Genomic DNA, 25,865 nt, shown 5'->3' on the forward strand with positions numbered 1-25,865 from the left:
ATTTATCCTCAGGCTTATATGGCAAAGAAAAATGCACCTATACACCCAGGGATGCAATTGAATCCCGGTACGCTTTAGAAGTGAAATCTGGGCCTTGGGCCGAGTGGAATGTACTGCATGTATGTGTCCTGATAAACACTTGCATGAATTTAATAACAGTGCAAGCGTCAGCCGAACGCTGTGGCCAAACCCAGAGGAACGTGTATCAGTGAAATTGTGGCTGCCACACCTGCATGTGCAGGTGCAACACCTTTGTGCACAGCTATTACTAAAGCGAGCCTGCTCTCTTGGTTAGGAATCAAACAATTGCCAACTCCTGGAATAGTTACAAAAGGAATTTAAGTAGGATGTACATTTAGATGGAATACCCTTAGGTAAAGGGGCACCATCTCTATTTGCATTAACGGCAGCCAAGATAACAGAATCTATTCTCATCTTAGAATTAGTAATTGCGGCAGCAGTGGCAGTCGCAATTGCAGATTTGGCTGCTTTATCAGCCAAAGAATTCCCTACCACATGTGCTCCCACGTTGATACCTCCATGTATGTATAACATGAGTCTGTGGCAATCTATCTTTAAGGTCTGCCGCTTTAACCCAAAACGTTTTATCCTTGATTGTTTTGCCTTCAGAATTTTTCAATCCATTTTGCAGCCAATAGTGTAAGTTATCATTAAAGGACTGTACACAGTGATACGAATCATACACAATAATCGTGGGGAATTGAAGATCCGTATGTTCGAGTGAAAGAAGTAGAGTTTCAATTCAGCCAACTGTGCAATGCAGTTCCCTAAGGACTGGGTGCAAGTTTTTTGGGGGTTGGAAGTTCCCGTCCAACATAACACCAACAACGGTGGGGTAAGCTGCCGAATATTGCTAATTAGACCCTATAGCATCCTAGGCTGAACCAGCAGTGTAAAAAATATATTTATACTGATCAAGAGGTAAGAATTAGTTTGGCAGTGGATAAACATGCTCATACTGGAGAAATTCCTGTGTCTGTAAAGACAGGTCAAAGACAAAGTCTACATCAACAGCTAATAAGAATGTTGCCCATTGTCTCCATTGAGGATATTGTCAGGCTCCACGCTTCAGGATCCGATTGTAACACATAGGGCTCCACCTCCCGACCCCACCAACACACTGACGTAAAAGCACAGTGAGTTCGAGGGATAGGGCGAGGGAAAAAATAGAACAAGGAGGGGACGGAAGGGGACAGCAGGGAAGGGATAGCTGAAAGACAAGAAAATGGAATACAAGGTTATAAATGAACACAGCTAAACCCTACACTCATTTCGGTCTTGTTAAACAGAACACAAGAATCACCTCAATGAAATTAGTGCACTCCACCTCTTCCCTGATGAGTTAGGTATTTGCACGTCAGATTCTTTGTTCCCTAGAAAATACAAGAAGCTGTTAACTCCTTTAACATACAAGTCACCATGTAAATTCCTCAATATATATCTGGTAACGTACCCTTCCTTGTTTTAGGTCTCTCCAACTTATAAATGTGTTTCCTTCACACAATTCCAAATGAATCCAATCCAAACAATAAGTAAAGTGATAAACGAAGACCAATCCATAAAATGTACCAGAGATTGTCTTGTTATGAGGCACGGCAAGACATAGCTTTACACTACTGCCCTCCGTTTTGCAACAGTTAACCAATAAATCCTCAATAGCTCTTGCTCCAAACACGGCAAGGTGTAGAGCCCCACAACCTTCCGCTTTGGCACTTGAATTAACAAACACTAGTGCTTTTCTTCGTAGCGGGGGTGCCTAGAGAAGCCTCTCCACAACACTCCGCTCTCCCAGTATGCAAATGACTCTTTGTACTGAACCGCCGTGTCAGTTCACGTTCAGCATACTATTTCCTTTCAAGTTACAGAAATGCGATTCCCCAGTGATGGTAGCGCATAAATACTTCGCGCTGTTGTTTACTCACAGGACGCGGCACGTTGAATAGAGGTCCGCTCTCCCTCGCTCTCTCTGCACGCAGTTCTCAGTCTCAGGCGTGTAACTGAGAGCAATAGTTCCAAACGCCTAATAGCTTTCCCGCTACTCGGTAAACACCCGAGTAAGCAGGAAACAAAATACGAGCGTCTCCCACACTCGCCAGTGAAAATCCTCCACTCCTCGAGGGGGTTCCCTCGTAAGAACAAGAAGGCACACTCCAGGAATCAAACACCGGTAAAATTCAAGAACAGCTAAACACAAAATCACAAACAATGTCAGGTGGTCCCACCCCTCCTTTATAGTGCCACTCCCACTACCAAGACTTCTGGGAGATGTAGTTTAACAGGTTAGGTAGGCGCCTTGCTAGTCCCTGACAGATATAGGGCTTTAGCGTTAGGGACAGTAGCCTTTGTGACAGCTTCTAAGACTGACACGGCAGTAACAACAATAATGTGCTTCCCTTGTGCAAGTGGCTGCTCTTTAAGAATAGCCATTTGCACTGCAGTTAATATGTTTTTCAGTGGAGGTAAAAATGCATTTCCGCACTGGAATATAGATGTGATTTATATGCCATTGGCACTGTTTTACCTTTGTTAAAAGTGATATAGATAAATCCAAGTGGACCCAGCAATACCCGGATAACTAGATTCATAGTATTCACACATGTATGTAAGAGATGTGTTGCAAGTAAGTCAGATTGTAAAGATCTGAGTTTTCTTGTGTCTTCTGAGGTCCATTGTGAAATAGAGAAATCAGGGTGAATTAATTCATAAGGTGGTTTATTGTGTTGTGTATAATCAGGAACGTATATTCTGCCAAAATTAAGGAATACTAATAAGGCTTGCAGTTTCTTTGATGTATTTGGTGGTTGAAACTGTGCACATTTCTCTAAAAAGTGAGGGGCAAGACTTTTACGCTTGTGTCTCAGTTCATATCCTAGGAGGAAAAAAGACACTTATAGACGCTATATGCAATTTCTTAAAGTTGGGGTTGTAGCCATATGCAGTGAATCCTGAAATGATGCAATTCACTCTAGCTTAGTGTGAGTTTAACTATTTTTCTGTGAGGTAGATATCACCTACTTAGGAAAAGCATCAGGATCGATATCATGTAGAATTTAAACTATACAGGCAGCAAACAGCCCTGGACTGTTCTTATAACCCATAGCTAAACGGGTGAAGGGTTGCTGAAATCTGTGGGCTGAAAATGCTGTCCAATCTTTGCTTTCAAGTGCTAGATTATGGCAGAAAAAAACATTGGAAATATCCAAGGTTGTTTTTTTTTTTTTTACGGACGATAGTATTTATTAGTGATATACTCCGTGTATGTAGTATTCCAAATGTATGTGTATGACTTTTTAAATGTCTATAGTCAAAGACTATACAATATGAATGAACTGGTTTCAAAACAGGAAAATTATTTGTATATCCAAGTCATATAACCTATATAGGGTTTCAACTGTAATGAATTTATCAATTGCTCTTGCTGCCAGACACACCTAAAGATTCCGGCTCACTATTGTGACTTCTGCCACGCTGTCAAGGAGAGTCACTGTCCAACTCCTGTTCAGAAGGAGGGTTCTCAGTGTTTGTGGTATACTTTGGGTTATAGCCACAACTCCCTTTTTCTGAAAAGAGGCTTTGTACTGAAGAGGTTTTACCCCCTTTTTATGTCAGACGAGTGCTGTGAGTCTCACTTCGGCTTCACGCACTCTGCTGCTCTACGCTTAAATCGCCCTCCTCTTTCGTACTACTTTTCAGATGAGTCCTGCAAGGAACGAGGAGAACATGTATCATAACTCTGATACCTGACTGGAGCCCTGATTTGAGTGCAATCATGAAAATCGTAGAATCTCTCAGAGGGCTTCAGGGGTGGAGTACCTCCGCGAGGTTAAACTTTAGGTGTTTGTTTAGATTTAGCCATGGTTTTTACCAAACTCATGGTTCTGCTTGGCTTGCTTGTCAAGCCAGAATTTGCCAAGACGTGGTTTAATAGGTCTGGTTTCCAAAATATTTTGTCCTAAGGATCTATATACATCAGCAATATTTATAGGTAGCTCACATTCACTGTCAACTTCTGCTTCCACTGGAAGCCTATGGTGTTAAGCCAGTGATGCTGCTTTGCCTTTAAAGTGAGACAGAATCATTGTGGACACCATTGTTTCATTCCCAAATCGAGGGCAGCAGCTTGCCGGTGCTCGTTTTCCATATATTTTAACACGCGTGTCAAACTGACATGGATGGAGTGCCATGACTGAGGGTACAGCAGCAGCAAAGACTGCCACCCCATGTGTATCAGTCACCTATTGCGGGAACTATTTCATGTGGTAAGCACATTGTCAGAATTTTGTGCTTGTACCTTAAAAGGAAAAACAGCTTTAATTTGGTCAATCTTTTGGGTAATACAAAATTGAATGTCTTCATGATCAGTGGGAATTTGGCCCATAACTGAATGAACAATAACAGGACTTATTGTCGGCACTGCAGGCAACTAGGCTTGCCTTGGCAGGCCAGGTTGTGTGGCACACCCAACAAGGTGCGTGAAACATATTCAGTCAAGCGTCTATATAGTGTAACTAGAGCATTACAAAAGGCTTGCGTTTGTACAAGATTTTCCCTGTCGGGATATGGCATATATCCAGCTAAAGCTGGCCAAGTCACCCCATTATTACTAAGGGGACCTATGTGCATGGGTGTAGAATCATGGGGAAGGCACATAGGAACAAAATCTGATGTTCCCAATAAGATAAAGGTATTTCCATGAGCACATGTGCTCTGTATTGTACTGGTGGTGGAGGAGTTCTGTAAGTTTGAAATGTGTTTGTGTTAACATCCACAGCTAGAAAATGTACCCAAGAGTAAAATACTTCAAAACAAAGATAAAAGCACCATCTGCATTAGTAACTCAATGATGCATTACATGTGGATGGGCTGCAGGTCTGCAATTAACAGGAATGGCAACAGCTGCTTGGACTGCCAAGAGAAACAGAAAAACGAAAACAAAGTTCAACACAAAAATGGGTTATCCTATTAAACTTTCAAGCTTGAAAAACCACAGACTTTGGTACTTCCTAAATACTGTTGAGGATTAATCCGTAACAGTATGGATGTCTCCGGTGGTAGGTGTAAGGGCTATTATTGACACACACAAGTACTACTCAGGAGACCCATGAATAAGAACCAGACCAAATGTTGGTGGCGCTGTGTTGATTGGATTCTGACTTGGAACAGAACTATGCCTGGGATCACAGAACGTCATTATGTAGGGACTGAGTCACCTTACCACATCAGTACCTGTGGGCCGAATCCTGACTATAGTGCCTTACCTACCCTCCTAACCTTCCCAGAGTTACAGGTAAATTAGCACCTCAGAACACAACACTGTATTCCGGTCAGGAAACCGTAGAGCAGATCATCACCTTTCATTCGCTCACTCATGCATATCGATAATAAATGAATATGAGAACCATTTACAATATTTATTGAAACTGTTGTGTTCTATTATGAAACAACTGTGCTGCAACTAGAAAACATGCGAAACTCATTAGCGTAATCAGTATTACCAATACACCATACAGAATGAAAAGATCTATCTTGGTTATTGATAAATCTGCCTAAGCCTAGCCTCACTGCGCAAGCACAATGATATATGACTGGTCTCTGGGAGTGGTACCAGGCCCCAAACCTGACATTTGCCACTAGCTGGTCTGCATCTCAAAATGCGAAGAGCTGGTGCGCTCGTTCCGAGACCTTTCCTCTAATGGAAATTCTGACGGCAAGTCTCTGCTTATATGATAAGAAATGCTATGTGTCAAAACAGCAGCTGGGTCTCTCTATTAGGGCTAGGTGTTAGTGTCCAGCCACAGAGAAAAACAGGGTATAATGTTGTTTGCACTTGTACAAAATGTTCAGACTGAATTCCAGCAGCAGAGCTGAATAACAAAACATGTGCAGCCTATTTCTAAAATAATAGTGTGGCACAAAAACAAATGTGTTACTTCATAACATGTGCAAAGCAAAAGTGGCCTATAATGTGTCTAGTTAGGCTAACATAGGGGAGAATTACAGTGTGCCCTATATGGAACTTACATCACCTCCAGTTGGGTGCAAAAAGACAAGGGCTTATACAACTGTTTTAAAGACTAAATCCAAATATCCCTCTCACAAGCTGCTTTTAGGTTTAAGGCACTGTGCCTTGCTTATGTGTTGCTCTGGTAGCCCCATTCGGGTGCCCGTGTAGTAATATCCTCAGTTGTGTGTCAACCAGACCAATCTGTGTTGCAGACCAGTTCTTGTCCGCTTGAGTCTAGGTTGGAAGGAGTGGAGCTAGGTAATTTCCCCAACCAGACAGTGTTGCAGGGATTCTGCTCATGCACAGAACTATGCACAGGAAACCAGGACCTCGGTGTATTGTGGTGTACCAAAAACCCAACTCAGTGCCCAGAACCCCGATCTGACTAGCATTAGTGTCTCATTTGTTCTCTGTGCTACAGCAAAGCTTCCAATGATCAGACAACCTAGAACATGCAATGTAGGAAACTCTCAGGAATAGTGGGAATCAAGAAAACTCTTTCATTCTAGCTCTCATATCAGTCCACAATGTGAGTAATCAGAGACACGGTATAGTTTAAAATATTTATTTTAACTAACGTGCTCTAAGATGCCGTACTTTTGCCAATACTAACAAACAAACGCATAAGAATAATATGATCAGCATTGTTACAATTCCATAAAACACAAAAGGGAAAATCATATTGTAAATGACAGTGGAAACAGGATTATAGTGCAGTTACCAACCTTCCCGTGCTAGGAGATAGGTTTAATTCATAATATGAGAAGACCTCTAGGCTTTGACGGGGACCCTATACCTCCATGATCAGATGGAATGAATCACATCCCACGACAAGAACTGCTCTTAGATGTTGGAAAGGTTTTCTCCAAGTGCCATCTCATGCATGCAATGCAATATTAAAAGCACCTGAGTTTCAGTTATTTGCAGCTGCGTTTCTGTTATGTCTAATGTGCGTGGGACTGATCAACATAATTAACAGCTTACATTGTTATTTGACCTTGAACGCGCTGTGCAGACTAAAGACACAGAGTGCACCTGGATTTGTGAAACACAGACTGTTCTCATGTGAAAGAGCACAAGCAGTTTATTTACGAAAGCCATCTAGTGTCGTGTGCAAAAGCGTCAAGAGCAGCAAAATGGCGTCTAAGCATATACCTCACTCATGCTAATATAGCAATGTCTGCGGATGACCCCGTACGCTCACCACACCCTCCCCTTGATCGGACTAAAGTACAAGGACTCAATAGAACGCAGAGTTCAAGTTCAAGTGAGCAGGCAACAAGGTCATCCATGTAAAATGGGAAAATTACTAAGAGAGAAAAAAAACTAGAAAAAAAACAAGAGAGTGAAAAAAAAATGGAGGCGTTTAGCCAGCAAAACATTCTCAGTTAAGGGTCTCCACTGATGATGGAAGGCTGCCAAGTTAATCCATCAGTGTATGTGAGCAATAAGTCGCAACGGCCTCCAAGAGGAAGTCATTGTTGCTCTTAGTAAAGAAAGATGCCATCCGATCAAGCAAAGAGAATGAATAAACATGTTCTTCAATGACAGGAGCCTCTAGCACCATCAGAGGACTACTTGCGTGTTCTTCAAAGTAACTTCTTTGAAGGAAATCATGTGCAGCAGCACAGACGTATCATTCTGCTAACACTCCAAGCGCCGCAGCACAGGCCATAATCCCAACCCCGAACACTCCAGCTCATGTGCCACTAGAGGACTCATTAGCATTTCGTAATCCGGGTCAGGAGACACCGTGTTGGAGAGACATACCTCCAGTGCCCATTCGAAAGAACATTCCAGGCAGTGGTAGACAGGTTGCATGCAAGTGAAATATGCATATCGGAAAGACAATCCATAAGCCACGCTTAGAGTGGCTAGGGGCAGAGTACCTTAGCATTGAAGCATTCGACTAAGGAGTTGAATTAGCCTCGGCTGTTTTGAGCCACAGATAGAGCAGCCATTCCTGACCAGGCAAAATAACAGCAACACTCTAACAGCCAAAGCAAGGATTAATGGGAAGCCGCCGAAGATGCTGGAAAAAAGAGAATGAAAAAATGCAGGTATCACACCAAATATAGTTTGGAATGAAGTCACAAGGCCAGAGTAACACATGTTTAAAAAAATGGGCCAAGCTAGTTGTACTTGAGGCATTGAGAATCGTATGTATCAAGGCACCGAAATTAAGTGGGAGATCAGAATTTAAAAGCACCTGCACCTCTGTACGGGTGTTGGCCACGTGAAGGACCAATGTTTCACAGGAAGATGTGAAAGCAACTTCTTTTTAGGACAATAGAGCTCTTATTCTGCTCAATTTGTTGAACTCGGCCTTCAAGGTCGGAATGGAAGGCCAAATTGAGATGTCAAGCCTCCCAGGTGGGGGCGGAAAAAAGCTAATTTTTACAGCAAACTACACGTTGTGAGACAGTTACAATGTAAGGGATGCCAGGCAGCATGCCGCAGCAAGCCTCATTATTTAAAAGCAAATAGCTACTGTTAGCAAGCAATGTGAATGTAGGTGTGATAGCTGGCACTGGATTTTCCTTCAGAATACATGCTAAATTTGGTGCCTGAAGGTTACAAGCGCCATGCAATTGTATTTTCATACACACGAGAGAGTGATCAGGTGAGGAATCACATGATTCCCCAGTCAAATTTACTTCATTGCCGCCCCTAAGGCATCTATATGTGAAAGGCAAAGACCACACCTTGTGGAGATATGCACCACCCAGGGGTTCATAACATCCAACTGCATAATGTTTCATACATTAACTAAATTTAAATAATGAAAAAGGTAAAGTGATCACCCCATGGAAAAGCCAAACAGCGGAATCTGTTTCGACTACTGAAATAGGTAAAAATTCTAACTTTTCAATATGCAACATACTGTAGGTTGAATCCTTCAAGGACATTCACTGCTGTTTTTCTGTCAAGTTAAAAGGCAAAAACAAAGATGACATACTCATATAGTCCCAAGGAACTTTCCCCATCTTAAGTGTTTGCAATGTCCAAGCAAATTGCATGATGGAACACAATTGATTCTGACCATGGTACAATAAAGAGACTTCATTGTGCACAATATCCACAACAGATGAAACAATATTGTCTAGTGTATAAATGCGGGAAGAAAGCGTGTTAATGCTATTATCAACGACAGCAAGCACTTTTCAATATTCGCTTGGTCTATTGCCCTTAGGCGTGAAGCTGCTTCAATTTGGGACAGCTTCCAAACCTCATTGTAAATAGCATGGAGAAATACTACTGAATATGGTGTAAACGAATGGGTGCTTGGAAACTTGGATCAGGTTTATCCTGTATATATTAACACTACTGGAGTGAGAAATTATTCTCACTTCTCCGAGGGCTGAGACAAACTTGCGAGGGAAATGCACCCTCCCGTGTTTCAACACTACTACACCCAAAGTACTCCCCTGATTGTTGACCAGGGAAACCCGGATGTCCGCAGTCACTAAATCTGAGTCAAATACTGGTGGAATGTCCCTACGTCAAGCTAGGATAGTTCTTCACCTGAGGGTGAGTAAGGAGGCAACTCCTTTTGTTTATATTCCCTCACACACCCTAGTGGTGTCATGCTTCATCATCGGGACACCCTGAAATCTAGAAGTCAGGGTTGGCTCAACCATATCTCAGAGAGAGCTTAGAATATTTTTTGGGCCAGCGGGGGATAAAGATTAACACTCCTTTGTCAGATCCTGGCTTCCCTTTATTCTTGGATCTGGCAGGGATATTAAAAGGATTATGGAATAGAGTCTTGTGGGATATTATGATCCTAAGACCCTACTTCCAACATGTTTCAGTCCACAGGTGCCCCTTAAAGGGTGCTGGACTTTCCTCAGGGCACAAACTTAAACCCCCTGGAAGGTTAGAGGTGTTGCAATTTCCCTACACTCGATATAGTAAGGGCAGATAGCTGCTCCTTATCTAAATGCACATGATATGTTGTCACTCCATCCCAATTTGGGAGGGGCTCCACTTCAAGCTGGACCTCAATTAGTTGGGTAGCCCTGTAGTCAAACTGCCATCAAGGGTCCTGCCCCACTGCTCAATCTATTTGTTTTGGGTCCCATCTGCTTGGACTACCCCACTAATTGAGGTACATTTTTTTGATAAATTGAACTGTTTAAAAACAGCATTTGATTAGGGATAAGGCACGATCGGTGTAAAGCTTCTGTGCCCTGTACCTGCCAGGGTTTAGAACCCCAAACAGATTTAAGGTTGATATTTTCTTTCAATAGCTCATAGCCACCTATAGCCAATTGATCTATAAAAGATTTGGAATATATTCATTTTGTATGGGTGAGACTTACTTTAGAATTTGATGTAGAATTAATTTTAAAATAAAATGAATTAGGATTGGCTTTCTTAACCCCTTCGCTGCTCATGACGAGCTCAGCTCGTCATGAGTCACACTGGAGCTGTGCTTATGACGAGCAGAGCTCGTCATGAATCATGGACTATTGGAACTTCCAGTACAGGAGGGGAAAAGTCAGAGCAGCCAAGGTGTTAAAATCAGTGAAGTATGTAAATGTTTTCAAAACGGTTTTTGAACTGCCTTCAATGGGAGCTGGGCAATGTTCTCATTGTGTATCGTTAACGGCATTTCTAAATGTATTACCTTTATGCAGAAAATGATGGCCATAATGCTGGTGCAAAACAAATCCGCATAATTAGCAGAATTCAGGTACAAATCTTCAGCATCAAAGCAGCATAATATTTTAAATCTGAAAATAAGGACTGAAAGGCTTGAACGTCCCAATCATCAGAGCGTATGTTTTGTTTCACCACATCCCCCATAGAAACACGAAGTACATTTGGGACATTAACCACCACTGTGGGTCCATGGATTTGGAATTTTACAGCATCCCAAACAATTCCATTCAACACTGGCCAGGCAAAGATGTTGACAAAAGTCTGGTCTCGTTTCATGATGTGTGATGAAGAGTGCAGTGCTAAAGTTCCATCAATCACCTTTATTGAAGAACGTTCAGTAAGGTAGTGTCCATTGATTAGAAGGAAAAAGAATGTCACAAATCCAATCGACATGAACAAAAAAATGGAGATTAAAACCAACCAGATGTAAGTCCAAGGTGGAATCAAAAAATTGTGTTTAAACCATGTGACAAAAAAGGAAAATTTGGAGGGGGAACTTGATGCTGTGGAGTCAGTGTCAAAAGTAAAATGGTTAACTGCATCTGTTTGCAAACCAGGCAATGACACATCAGTGGGATGCGCATACTCAGTATCTTCATTCAGACTGGAAGCAGGAGGATTCAACAATGGATTAGTAACAGTTGGTATCTCTATGGCAATGTCAGGCCTAATGTTGTTCGTTGAATCCAAGACAGAATTCCTTAACATTGCTGGACAGGAAACAGCTGGAGTCATACTAATTAGAATCGGCCATTCGCTGTAATTTGACATTGTCTCCAGAGATGTACCTGCTATCCTTGCGACCAGGAAGTGGTGGTAAAATGACTGTACGAGTACCCTGTACGCCAAGCACCAGGACTGGTGCACGATAAGACTCCTTCTTGTTCTCCACCTTCTCACGGACCAGGTCTCCAACACTAGGTAGCCAGCCAGCTACCGTAATCTGTAGTGCAGCTTCAGTGGCGGAGAGCAAGTGTTCCTTTGCAAGACTGTCACGAGTCTCTTGTAAGTTCTGTAATACAGCAGAATGATTATATACGTCAAAGGCTGCAGCTGACGCCGCCATGTCTAGACCATCAAGGTCCGGGGCAAACAGTTTTATGCTAAAGAGCAATTCGTATGGGGTCTGCCCACCGAGAGATCTTCTCTGGAGATTTTTAAGTGCATGTTGTATGCTATATAAATGGGCGAACCAGTTCCTGCCAGTACCTAAAACTCTAGCTGTCAAGGATTGCTTTAAGTCACGGTTCATTCGTTCCACAACGGAATTGCCCTCAGGCCTGTATGGAGATGAAAATTTGACTTGCACCCCCAATGACCTTGTGGCATCCTTGTACGCCTTAGAGGCGAATGCCGGACCCTGGTCAGAATAGAAGGTGCCACATGCAAAAATTCCCACAAAGACACACAAATCCCTGATGGAAGTTTGTGCATTAGCACTACGTTGTGGCCAGACCCATAGAAAGCATGTGCATGCATCAACTGCAACTAAGATAAACTTATATACAGTATCTGACGAGAATGGACCGCAGTGATCTAAATAAACACAACCAAATGGTTTATTAGAAATATACAGTTGAGTTTGTGGTGGGCGCACAGCAGAAGAAGGTTTAATCTGCTGGCAGATGTCGCAAGAATGCACATAATCATGGGTTTGTTTATACAACCCACGCCCCCAGTAACGTTGCTGTAAGATAGAAACAGTTGCTGAAACGCATGCATGTGCGGCGGCCATGCCCTCGGGTGCAGCTGTTATCAATGAGAGTCGGCGTTGGGAATCAACCTGTCACCAATGTCATTAATTCTCACATAGGGAACTTTATCTGGACTTAACTGATAAGAGTATTTAGAAGGGAAACCCTTTAGGTAATTACCTCCCTTCTCTGTAGCTGCTATTGCTGCTAAAATGTCATCATCAATCTTACTCCTGGATCTTGTAACTGCTGCAACTGTGTATGTAGCTACTGCCGTTTTAGCTGCTTCGCCAGCCAAACTGTTGCCAACATCGTGTACTCCTATGCTCTGGTGACCTAGAGTATGAATGCACATGTGTAAGAGGCAGACATTCTTTAAGTTCTGTGACTCGAACCCAAAGCATTTTATGCTTGATTATGGTACCTTAGGAATCACAATACTCATTCTGAGTCCCAAAAAATACGCTGTTGTTGAAGGACTGAACACAGTAGTGAGAGTCACTTACAATCAAAGTCGTCACATGTGGATCAGCAAACTCCAGTGCAAGCACCAGAGCACGCAGCTCTGCCAACTGGGCAGTACAGTCCCCTAATGCCTGCGAGCGCACAAAATTGGACTTGAATGCTCCATTCACTATGGCAGCAGCCACTATAGCGCAGGCTGCTGAATAAGAATGTTTAGATTCTGTCGCCAGTTGCGCCGAACCGTTGATATAAATGATAAAATGGTAATCCTCAAGCGGGCGCATAGACAGAGGAGCAGGATGAACAAATTCATACTGTAAAAACTCCTGAGTTTGCAATGAGGAATCAAAGATAAAAGTGACATCTGGTGACGTCAATGATGTCGCCTATTGTATCCAACAAGGATGTAAAGCTTTTGAGTTTGGTACACTGGCTTTCATCACTGCCTCAAGCGCGGGATATGGTGTAACAACCAACATGCATTTCCCTTGTGCCAGTGCGCGTTCCTTCAGGATCGCCATCTGGACTTCTGTCAAGACTTTTTCAACTGTTGAAAATCGCATTTCAGCCGAAGTGTACAAATGTGACTTATAAGCTATAAGTACCGTGTCACCTTCATTAAATGTCAGGTATGTAAAACCCACTGCGCCTGGCACAATTCTTATTACCAGGTTTGTGTGGTTGTCACAGGTTAACAAGTATTTAGATTCAAGAAGATCAGACTGCAAAGATTGCAGTATAGCAGAATGTTCCGGAAGTTAGCAGGCTTTCATAAAGGTAGGTTGTATCAAGGCATATAGCGACTTGAGACGCTGGGCATAATCGGGAATGTAAGTTCGGCCGAAGTTCAAAAATCCCAGCAAAGATTGTAATTTTTTCAGGGTTGTTGGAGAACGCAAACATGCGCATTTTTCTAAGAAGTGAGGCACCAAGCCTCTACCTTCATTGTTGAGCTCGTAGCCCTGGAACAACACTGTGTACTCTGCAATGTGTGATTTTGCAAAGTTGAATTTGTAACCGTAGTCCGCAAACAAATCTATGATGCGGTCCACGCGACAGAGATGTGGCCACAATTCATCGTCCGTGAGATAAATATCATCAACGTACGAGCACGCATCAGGGTCTATGCGTCTAACAAAGAGACGACATGTGCAGCAAAAACGCCTGGGCTATTCTTGTAGCCCATGGCTAATCTTTTGAATTGTTTTTGTTTGCCACTGGAAGTAAAGGCTGTCCATTGACTACTAATAGAGGACAGGTTATGACTAAAAAAGCCATTGGAAATGTTGAGTGTGGTTTTAAACCTTTTTCTCACAAGACTGTCAATGAGAGCAGAACTATTGGTATTCTGCACCGCACATGTTCGACAATGAGAGTTTAAGTGTTGATAATCCAAAACTATGGGGTACGACCCATCAGGTTTGGTCACAGTAAAAAGAGGGTTATTCATTGGTGACACACATGTCTCAATCATTCCTTGATACTCTAATTGTTCTAGAATTTCAGAAACCAGAGCTTTTGCTTCCCACCGGATCGGATATTGGGGTTGTGGCTGTGTCATAGACCATAATGGTATCTAATGGGGTGGTGAAAGTTTATCCCACCCTACCTAAGTACGGTACAAAGCCGGTGCAAGCACCAGAGCCCACTCTTCTGCAAAATGTTGTGCCTGCTTCTTGGGCACAGTGCATGCAAAACTAGGGAGGATTACCTCCTCCCCCCTTGGAGAGGCCAAAACAAAGGGCAGGGGCCAATCTGCCTCCGCTAACAAGTTGTCATACGAAGAAGTCAGATTTTCCCAAAAAATCCCTTTAACAACACGTTGTATATCACCTTCAATTAAAAATACTCTGTCATGTAGTCTGTCAGGGGAGCCACCCGAGTGTGGGCAGTTTCAACTGTGATGAAAGTGTCAGTTGCTGTCACCTTCAGAAATGGACGCGGTGCTTGCCACACTATTGTAACCTCCGCTGCGCTGTCTAGCACCGTTGTTGCCCATGTTAGGTTCCGAAGTTAAGTTCTCACAGTCCATGGCAGATCTTGCTGTTAATGCACCAACTTTCTTTTTCTGAAATAAAGGGCGTTGACGAGGAAAATCGCCTTGCTTGCCTTTACCGTCAGTCTTACGAGGTTGCTCACATCCTTGCGGGGCGCCTCGACCTCTGCTGCGATCCTGGTTATCTCCTACACTGGCTTGTGAGCCTGATGTTTCCTGTGAAGAGCAAGGAGAACGCTTATCAGGAACCTAAAATCGATCAGGAGACCTAATTCTTGGGCGGTCATGCAAATCATAAGTGCACTCAGTACTTTCGGGTATAGGTGATGCAGCACGGATCCTTGTTTCTGTTGTTGCTTCCACTGCTTTTTATTTTTCCAATTCTTTTTCGGAAAATCTGGACGGTCATCTTTATTAGACTGCGCCATCTGAGTTTGAGGTTGTGCTGCTGATTTAGCAAAAGGCTTTAAACCCAAACTATTGCAGCCAATGGTTTTATATGCCCCAGCAATAATCTTCGGTAACTCACAGGGTTTCTCGGCATCAGGGACAAGGCGCAAACCATTAGACACCTGAAAGTTAACCGATTCTCCCTTTACATTCTCAAAGATGAGATCAGCAACTACGTCAAACACTCCGACAAGCCTCATTCCCAACTTAACTGCCACTTCCGGACCGTGCTCATCATGAACACGCTTGATCATGGAGGATAGGTCAGTCATAGAAGGTGTGCCGAAGCACTTAGCATACACTGCTGCGAACACCTATCCCCAGTTTTCACAATCAGTTACCTGTGGTATTAAGTCTTTCTGCAAACTAATAGTGAGTATCCTGTGTTTTTCCGCAGGTGTGGTATTAGGAAACACTGCTTCCAGCTGGTCACATTTCTCAGCAAGCCAATAAGGCAAATCATCCTTATTTGAGGGACGCTTGCACATAACCGAATTAACCATGACGGAACTAATCAGTATCCCGACCTGTCCAGCTGGTTGCGCCGCAACTCCAGGTGCTCCCACCTGGAGATTGTGGGAAATGTATTGGACTAGAGCCCGATGCATCCCTATTAAGGAGGTTTGCAAAATATGTAAATCATCCAATGTGACATTCAGATAACGTGGATGAGGTGTGTACCCGGCCAAAACTGGCCAAGTTGCCCTTGCAATCGACAAAGGGCCTAAACAAACCCGAGTCACGGTGTAGGGAAGAGCGCCATTAAACCAAATACAATGCTGCCATGCAGAAACAGAACGTCAAAAGTCATATATGGCCGATGTGCTACAGGTATGGCCGTGGCCGTATATGAATGGAAGTTATAATCTCCATCCACAGCCCCAAAGATAACCCAAGAGTAAAAAATCTCAAATGGGAACTCTGCGTTGGCACCAACCACAAAAATTAGAGCCATACCTGCGTCAGGCAGTCCATAATGTTGTAAATGACGATGGAGTGGTGCACAACTATGCGCAGCAATTTCGAGTGCCATAATGACTAAGACGAAAGGAAAGAACCGATATCTGTGGTAGCACAATAAGGGTTCTGAATTCAATACAATAGTGTGAACCTTTTTAAAATCTCAAGCTTGAATAAACCTATAATTCATCTATATAGGTAGGTTACACCGTCACAACTGTTTCCCGGAAACAGGGGTGAGGGTATTGTGGACAAGTATAAGCACTACTAAAATGTCTCGAATCTAAGACCAAACATTAGGTGCACCATTTTGCAGGGATTCTGCTCATGCACAGAACTATGCACAGCAAACCAGGACCTCAGTGTATTGTGGTGTCCCAAAAACCCACCTCAGTGCCCAGATCCCCGATCCTACTAGCATTAGTGTCTCAATAGTTCTCCGTGCTACAACAAAGCTACCAATGATAAGACAACCTAGAACATGCAACTTAGGAAACTCTCAGGAATAGTGGGAATCAAGAACACTTTTTCGTTCTAGCTCTCATACCAGTCCACAATGTGAGTAATCAGAGACACAGTATAGTTTAAAATGTTTATTTTAACTAACATGCTCTAAGATGCAGTACTTTCGCCAATACTAACAAACAAACACATAGGAATAATACGATCAGCATTGTTACAATTCCATAAAACACAAAAGGGGAAATCATAGTATAAATGACAGTGGAAACAGGATTATAGTGCAGTTACCACCCTCCCCGTGCTAGGAACTAGGTTTAATTTATAATATGAGAAGACCTCTAGGCTTTGACGGGGACCTCATACCTCCAAGATCAGATGGAATGAATCACATCCCACGACAAGAAGAGCTCCTTGATGTGGAAAGGTTTTCTCCAAGTGCCGTCTCATGCATGCAATGCAATATTAAAAGCACCCAAGTTTCAGTTATTTGTAGCTGTTTTTCTGTATGTTTAATGTGCTTGGGACCGATCAACATGAATTAACAGCATACATTGTTATTCGACCTTGAACGTGCTGTACAGACTAAAGACACAGAGTGCCCCTGGATTTATGAAACACAGACTGTTCTCATGTGAAAGAGCACAAGCAGGTTATTTACAAGAGCTGTGTAGTGTTGTGTGCAAAAGTGGCAAGAGCAGCATAAAGGCGTCTAAGCATATACCTCACTCATGCTAACATAGCAATGTCTGTGGGTGACCCCGTGCCCTCACCACAACAGTACACCTCTAAAACGGCCCTCCCCAATTGCGTGAGAGGATTCCTACCCTTTTTACTTTAATGACGTCTTTGCCAACCTTTCTCTTGAATCTCAGTTTTCAGGTCCATTTGTTTGGTAACCTTTGAAAATGTTGAATGTCTGAAAATTACAACTGATATCAGCCATTTTTTACTGGTACCTAATATGCCTGTGCTATCTTTGTATTTTCAGGGCATGGTGAAGGCTTTGATGATGTCATCATTCAAGGGGACATTGATGAGCTGAAATTTGTGGCATTTTATACAAGGTATTTGAAACATGGATCCGGAGATCAGCGGGAGCCATCAACCAGAAGGGATGGTAAATAAGGAGGGGACAGAGAAGGAAAACAGTAGTGAGTTGACAGGGGTCTTTCAAGTGCCACTCCAGCACAGTGGCCACGAAGTGAAAAAAAGTGGGGACCAGGTGTGGTGACAACCACATTCCCAGAGAGAGATCATAACGTGAAAACAAGGGAATGAGTGGACAAAGAGCTAAAAGTTCTTTTATAAAAGAGTCACAAGGTAAAAAAGAAGTTTGCAGAAGGTGCTGGTGAGCACTACATTATAGGGGATATTAAGGAGAAAGATTGAAAAGAGGTGCTGAGATGAAAGTGATTCCGAATGGGAAAGGATGAGCAGCACTCCTAACTCAGATAACCAAGGTGAGGGAAGGAATGGGGCTGGTGGTATTTTATAAGCAGCACTTGCAAACTTGGGTTATGCAGTGAAAATAGGAATATAAGAGGATGATGCAGAGGGGAGCAGTAGTATTCTTTAATCATTGCCATAGAGATGGAAAAATGGATCAAGGGCAATGGTAAGTTAGCAGCACATATAAATAGAAAGAATGAAGAGGGAAAATATAGAGGGTGGGGTATGTAGCACTAACTGACAGGGAACAAACATGTACGTCACAGAGATACATTTTTTTTCACTGTAGAAAAAGAGACTTGGATCTTCTGATGCTCGGTGGGAAAAAGCTGTTGTTGCCTGTTTCTGATACCTTCCATTAACAATTGTAAAGACACACATTGCTGTCTATACTGTTGTCAAATTTCTGGCTTATATCTCTATATATTTGTCAAGCTTGGTCTTCCGATGTCTCCGGGATTGTGCTGATGATAAATGGTTCCACCTCTTGATGTCCCCGGTGTCTGGAGTTAGAATATACAGATCACCAGGATAGTCAAGCGAGGGAGGGAAAGGAAGGGGACTTATACAATAAGTATACTAAGTATACACTCTAAGAGGTTGTAAGTAGATCAACTGAGTTTCCTTCCTTTACCTTTTAGCAACAGTGTGAACTCATTCCTACCTGAAAAGGAAAATACGGTAGCCTCAATTGCAAGAAAAGATTAAGGAGATACCAGGGATTTACGCAAACTGGAAAAAGACAAAAGACATATTGGAAACACTGAAGCTTGTGGCAATATAACATTAGATAAGTAGCTTTATAACATACCAACACATATCATGTATTGTTCTTTGGTCTGTCAAACCCGAGATAATCCCCTGTTAATCTCTCTTCTATGACAGAGACAAAATGAAAAAGGTTGCAGAGAAAGAAAGCAGGTAGGGACAACAGGTTCGGTTAATTCCTCTTAACGTATCTGCGCCCCGGCAAAGTTTTTATCTCTGGGTATACTTTCAGCTTCTAAGTGACTTAACAAATCTTCTCGGAATCCGGCGGAAAAAGCCTGATCCTAGCTTGGGCCCCCAAACTAGATAGCAACAAAGTACTGAACCACTATTGTCTCGTATAAACCACCCAAGATTCTGTTTTGGTCCAACAAGGTTCATGAATACGGAACTGGTAGATGGCTGAGACCAGTTAACAGAACGCCGGTATCGTTCCTCCAACACAACAGAGGCTCTCCCGTCCTCGGGAGTATTAAATAAAATCAGGCAAGCAGTTTAAACTATCACGAAGGAAAACGTTCGCAATGCGTTTCCTCCAGCCGGGCCAAGACCAGCGTACCCATCCCAAGACGGGGTACGTAGGAGTCAGTACAAGTCTTTCGGAGCACTTACCCCGTTCCTGTAGACTCACCGCTCAACAGGGATCTTCGGCAAGAATAATCAGCAGCACCGGCATCAGTGCGTTCCTCTTTATTTCCTGTTTGTACGCGGTTTGCGTACCACGTAGCTTACGTCCCGGGCATGATGGGAAGTGTAGTTCTAGGGCCCTAGAACTACACTTCGTCAAGAGATCGGAAGAAAGAGGTCAGTGTCACTGGTGCGTGAATCATAACAATATTAAATATCTTTGGTTCTGTGAAGAGATGCTGGTTTCCTGTTGTAACTGGAGCACAGTGTCTTAACTCCTCTAAGACAAGAGGCTCCAGTACTGCAATGGACTCCAGTCCTGAAATGCACTTGTTCACCCTCATCCAAATTGCTTCCTTGGGCTTGTTTATTTGTGTGATGGAAATTCACACCTCTGATAGCTACTGAGCATAGATGCCATTTTGCCAATTAGTCTTGCAAAATAATGATACCAGTTGCTTTGAGAATCAATCTAAGCTTCTCCGGTGATCCTTAAACTGTAAAAATATCATGCTAACTGAAAGGTAGAAAATCATCCCTTACCACTTTTTACTACCATTACCAAAAAAAGACACTAAAGTATACAGAAAAGTAATGGGTGGAATGCTGAATTAATCTCAGCCACTGGTAATCGCTTGGGCCGCATCCCAGTCCATTGTTATTTTGCACACTATACCACCTCTGTTTGGGCTCAGCCATATGCAAATCAGACTTAATCCTGCTCCAATGGGAATAGTCATGCCCAAACTGCCAGGCCAGGTACTCACAGAACTGGAACACAAGTAACCTAGGACCAGTTTTGCCCTAAGTAGGGCTTATCAGTCAGGTATAGCTTGGTTCCAGTGACCCTTTGTGTTTTTCATGTAACACCTAAGTGGGTCCAAGGGTATGCCCAGACGTGGGTGCCTTGCATACTGAGCAACTGGAACCAAGCTACACTCAACTGATGGTATGTTATAGTATATTGTTATGTTATAAGGAACTTCTAAAGCACTTGTTTACCAAAAGGTGGCATGGCGCTTGAGCACTAGCAACAGGGTGGAGATGCAATTAATTGTAGGCTTGTCTGAAAAGCCAAATTTTTAGCAGGGTCCTGAATTGCTTTTAAGAGATGCCTGCTCTTATGTTGTCTGGGAGAGAGTCCCAGACAACGGGAGCTAACACAGCAAACCTGGAATCCCCAGCCTTTTCCTATTGTATTTGAGAACCTCTAATAGATTGAGGTATGCTGATCTGAGATTACACCTGGGGATGTAGTTCTGTATTTTGGAAGATACAAAGTTGGGGCTATTGCTCTGGTGGATTAAAAGAATTGTACAGCCCATTTTAAACAGGGTTCTTTGCGCCCTTGGAAACCAGTGCAATTTCTTTAGCGGTGCATTTGGGATCGCTCCGCAAGCATCTGTGTGAGCGCAGTCGTCACTTCCTGCCAATATGTATTCAGATCGGGACAAGCCCATGCCATGTGTAGAAAGTTGGCCCCATGTGCGTGACAACGTTGACACTTGTCATCTGCTCTAAGGCCATAGCAGTGTAATTTGACCTGCGTGTAGTACGTCTGATAGAGAAACTTAAAGTAAATTATCCGCAAATTACAGTGCGACTTAAGTAGGTGTATTTGTGCACAGCTATAGCTCCAGTCGTCCTCCGGTATGGTCACCCCGGTTAGCTCCTCCCATCTCTGTAGTGATCGATCAGGGCCTAGAAATTGTTCTTTCTGGGAAGCGGCATAAAGACGCGTGACTACGTTTTTCTCGTGGGAGCTGTCAAAAGTATCTATAGGGCCTGTAATGGGGCGGGTTCTGCTGGGAATGTTTCATATAAATCCTTGACTGCTACCCGTAGCCTTAAATATGCAAACATTTTCAATGGCGTTTGGTGTGGGCATAAAGACGGGCTTTTGAACAGGATGAATTCCTTATTCGGGAACATAGCGCCCATTGTCAAAAAAAACATTTCTCCTAGTACTGTGCGTATTTTCTTCTCTTGTGTAACCGCTAGTTTGGGGTGATTTGCTAACGGAAGCGTCGGGCATAAATTGGTAATTTCCGGGCTCGTAGTGCCAGGACATGCCAGGTCCTAGACGTGCACTTGACCGGGTGTATTGAATCATTAGAATAACAACTAATGGGGTCTGATATGTATTGCATCAGGCGCTTTGGGCTGACGCTGTCTTCCTGTACCGCTATGTGTGGGATATGGTAGTGTGGTTGTGTCCAGTAGTGCGCATGCTGTGCGTGCGCACAATAGAAGTACAGTTGTACATCTGGGGCAGCAAACCCACCCTGATGGTATGGTTTCGTAAGTGTTTTCCAGCCCACTCTTGGCTGTTTTCCAGCCCATGTTAAACGCTGTAGTGTTGTGCGTAGTCCGGCAAAGAAGGGTTGCGTAAGCCAGATCGAGATATTCCAAAATAAATACAGGAAGCGGGGCAACACAGCCATTTTCTGAAGTGCTATCCTATCAGCTAACGATAGAGGCAATCTGATCCACTTCTCCACTTGCTCTTCTAGTTTGGTCATAGCTACTCCATAATTCTCTCTGATCACCACATCTGGGTCTAGGTGTATCCAGACTCCCAGATATTTCACGGGATCAGTTGTCCATTGTAGCGGGTAGTCTAATTTTGGCTGTGGGGTCTCTGCCGTCAAAGGCACCACCACCGACTTATCCCAATTTATACTGAGGCCGGAATATTGTTCGAATTTGATGTACTCTCTGATCAGTGGATTTAAATTCACATCTGGGTATCTGGTGTAAAGCACCATGTCATCTGCAAATAGGGATATGCCTATAGGGCGAAGATTGAATGGTAATGCCGCTTCCGGGTGTCTTTGCCTGATTTTACACCCTAGTGGTTCCAAGCGTGAGCGCAAACTGAATCGGGGACAGCGGGCATCCCTGTCTGGTCCCCCGGCTGATCTCAAAGTGCTCTGAGGTAATACCATTAATACGCACTCTAGCTCTGGGCTCCGAATACAACAAAGAAATCCATTTCATGAACGGAGGGGGAAATCCCATTATGGACAGTATCATAAACATAAATTCCCACTCCACGGAATCGAAAGCCTTCGCCGCATCTAAAAGTGCAGCCGCAGCAGGCAACTCCGGGTTGAGACTGGTATAATGTGAAAATTGTACGTATATTTTGTGTTGTAGATCTAGTGGGAATAAAGCCCGCCTGATCTGGTAAAACTAGGGATCCCAACAATGGTTGTATCCTGTTTGCCAATATTTTGGCCAGATTTTTAACGTCAATGTTTATAAGTGAGAGGGGGCGGTACGATTCACACTTTTGTGGGTCCTTCGCCAGTGTAGGGAGGGAGATCAGCAGCGCCTCTCTTAATGATAGTGGAAGGGCACCTTCCTCATATGCCTCCTCGTACATCTGTGCCAAATGGGGTATTAAGAGGTCCTTGAATTCTTTATAAAATTTGCCCGGTAGGCCGTCCAGTCCCGGGGCCTTATTATTTGGCAGCGAGTTAATGGCTTCCCTGAATTTGTCTTCCGTTATATGATGGCCAAGGTATTCCCTGTGCATATCTGACAGCCAAGCAAGTCCAATATCATCTAGGTAATCAATTATAGCTGGTGGGGAGTTTGATGTCTGCATGGTATATAGTGTAGAATAGTAGGTTAAAATGGTATTCAGTATTGAGGGAGTGTCATATACCGGCAGCCCATGCGCATTTGTGACGTGTGTTATATGCACATTGCCATGCACTGGTTTGATCTTGTGGGAGAGTGTTCTTCCCGGTCTACCCCCCTCACCATATGCCCTGGCCGTGTATGTTTTTGACAGGTACTTGATTTCGGTGTCCGCAAACTCATGGTAGGTATCTATTTTACCTTTTATCTCTGCTAATAGGGAAGAGTCTAACGTGTCAGTGTAATCCGCTTCTAGCTTTCGAATGTCTCTTTCTACCATATATAGCTGTTGTCGAATATCCCTGAGTATGCCTGCATGCTTACTTATACATTGGCCTCTTATAGTGACCTTGAAAGCTTCCTATAGGGTCCTGTTGCTGTCTACCGATCCAGTGTTTGTTTGAAAGAAATCTACGATTGCCTGTCGCAGTTCGCTGCGAAATACCTGATCCTTCAGGGCCGATTGTTGAAGGCGCCACATGAACTGTTTAGGAGTGTGAGTGGGAACAGCCAGTTTTAGGCGCACAGGGGAGTGATCTGATAGTGTTTTTGGCAAGTGTTCTATCAACTTTATCCAAGTGCTAACCTCCCGCGTGGTCAGCCAGTAATCTAACCTCGACCAAGTATTATGTGTCAATGAAGTGCATGTCCCCTCCCTACCACCCTGGGTGTCTCATCCTCCACATGTCCACCAGAGACCAATCCTCCATCCCCGCCAGCAAGGAATTAGCCGCTCGTCTGTCAGATCTATCAGTACCTGATGACCTGTCATGTGCAGGGTCTAAACACGTATTAAAATCTCCCCCCATATAATAGCATTAGGTTGGAAGTCTCCTAATTTAGTCCAAATGTCGTCATAAAACAGTGGGTCATCTGTATTAGGGCCATATACAGTAACAATCATGATATCTGTGCCTGCGAAGGAGCCTCGTACAATAATATCTACCCTGATCGTCTGTGATCGCATTGACAAGCGCAAACGGAGTGTTACGTTTGATCAGCAGCAACACTCCCCTTGCATAATTTGAATAGGAAGACGCCATTCGATACTGCGCCCACCTATAGCCAATTCTATTCTCACGCTGTGGTGTGAGATGAGTTTCCTGGAGGCAGGCCACATCCACTTTGTGTCTATCTTGATAAGCTAGTACCATTCGTATCTTTTGTGGATTTTGCAGACCTCTGACATTCCAGGTCATGAAAGTTATCATCCTAATCTGCCTTATTTCAGTCGCCATGTGTTATAAAAGGAAACAATACGAAAATATAGTAATGCATGAGATGTAGAAATGAAGAGCAAAACATGGGCTATACACCCCTCTATAGCTGTCTGGTGCTTTTTTAAACTGTCCCCTGAATCCCGCCGCCTCCCACTTCGTCATTTCCTTAACAATGAAGACAAACCCCTTGAAAGAAACCATGCCCCTTATCCCCTCTCCCTGTACATAGATTAACCAACCCCCCAAAAAATGAAACAAGTGTGGTGTACACAGGCGGGTGGAACCTGCCTAGTCCTGTCCCCTCGCCATAGTGTGCGAAGGGGGGCGGTTGATTAACATAAGATGCACTACAACAGTGAGCTGCACCTCAGGGCTATCCACCAGCTTAATATATCTATCTCTAGCTGTAAGGTAATTGGCACCAGTTAGTCCATGGTGAATAACACAGTTTCTTATAATATCCATAGTCTTTACATGTATTACTTATCTGTGCGCCGCGTCTTCGTTCCGGTCACCGTGACGCAGCCAGCCTGCAGTGTAGGATTGTCAGGGGACCCATGTCCCCAGTAGGCTGTTAAACAGTTCAAATATTTGCAGTTTGGATAACTGCGCTGTAATAAGTTCAAGCACTATAGGATAAGTATATTGTTCAGTCAGTACGCTGATTAACCAGTCCCGATAATGGTACATCATTCCAGGTCCGACATATCCTCTCGGTCCGCTGGCCGGTCCTGCAGCCATCTCCTGCGCTCCCCTTTTGGTTTCCTCATCTGCAAGTACTTCAGAGCCTCTTTAGGTTCATTGAAAATCTTCGTGGCCCCCTCATCCGTGATATTAAGCCTTGCCGGGTATGACATGGTGTATGGGATTTGCAGGTCCCTAAGTTTCTGCTTCGCCAGCTCATATTTTTTTCGCGCCTCTTGCACTGCTTGTGTAAAATCCGGATACAATGCTATTTCCATGCCCTCATGATGTAGAGTTCCTATTTCTCGTGCCTTGCGTAGAGTCGCATCCCTATCTCTGTAGTTTGACACTTTAGCGATGATGGGTCTCGGTCTAGTGCCTAGTGGAGGTTTGGGGGCAAGTGATCTATGGGCTCTCTCACTGAGGAACACGTCCGTGAAAGTGTCTCTGCCCAGCAGCGTGATTAGTAATTGTTCAATGTATTTTTCCATTGGTCCCGTGTTTGTGGTTTCTGCAATTCCCTTCAGGCGGATATTGCTTCTTCTGGACCTGGCTTCTAAATCCTCAGCTTTGGCAGAGAGCACTGCTAGTTGTTTCTCCATCCCAGTCTGTTTAGCTGTGACCTGGTTGCTAGTGTCCTCCACATCCGATATCCAGCGTTTAGCCACATCAATCTGCTCTGTATGTCTATCCAGCCTCTCTGACATACGATCTACTCTGTGCGTGAGAGAGTCTATTTTGCCATCTAT

General features: G+C 43.6%; 1 protein-coding gene across 2 annotated transcripts in view; it reads left to right on the forward strand.

The window, feature by feature from the left end:
• The window catches only part of AIFM3 (AIF family member 3), a 392,572-nt gene that overhangs the window by 287,336 nt on the left and 79,371 nt on the right, over positions 1–25,865 (forward strand). For both annotated transcript variants that reach the window (XM_086943319.1, XM_086943318.1), the window contains exon 18: positions 17,709–17,784. In XM_086943319.1, coding sequence (XP_086799445.1) covers positions 17,709–17,784 — 76 coding nt within the window. The remainder of the gene's footprint in view (positions 1–17,708; positions 17,785–25,865) is intronic.

This window comes from Lissotriton vulgaris, chromosome 11, assembly GCF_964263255.1.
Source record: "Lissotriton vulgaris chromosome 11, aLisVul1.2, whole genome shotgun sequence".
Lineage (NCBI taxonomy): Eukaryota > Metazoa > Chordata > Amphibia > Caudata > Salamandridae > Lissotriton > Lissotriton vulgaris.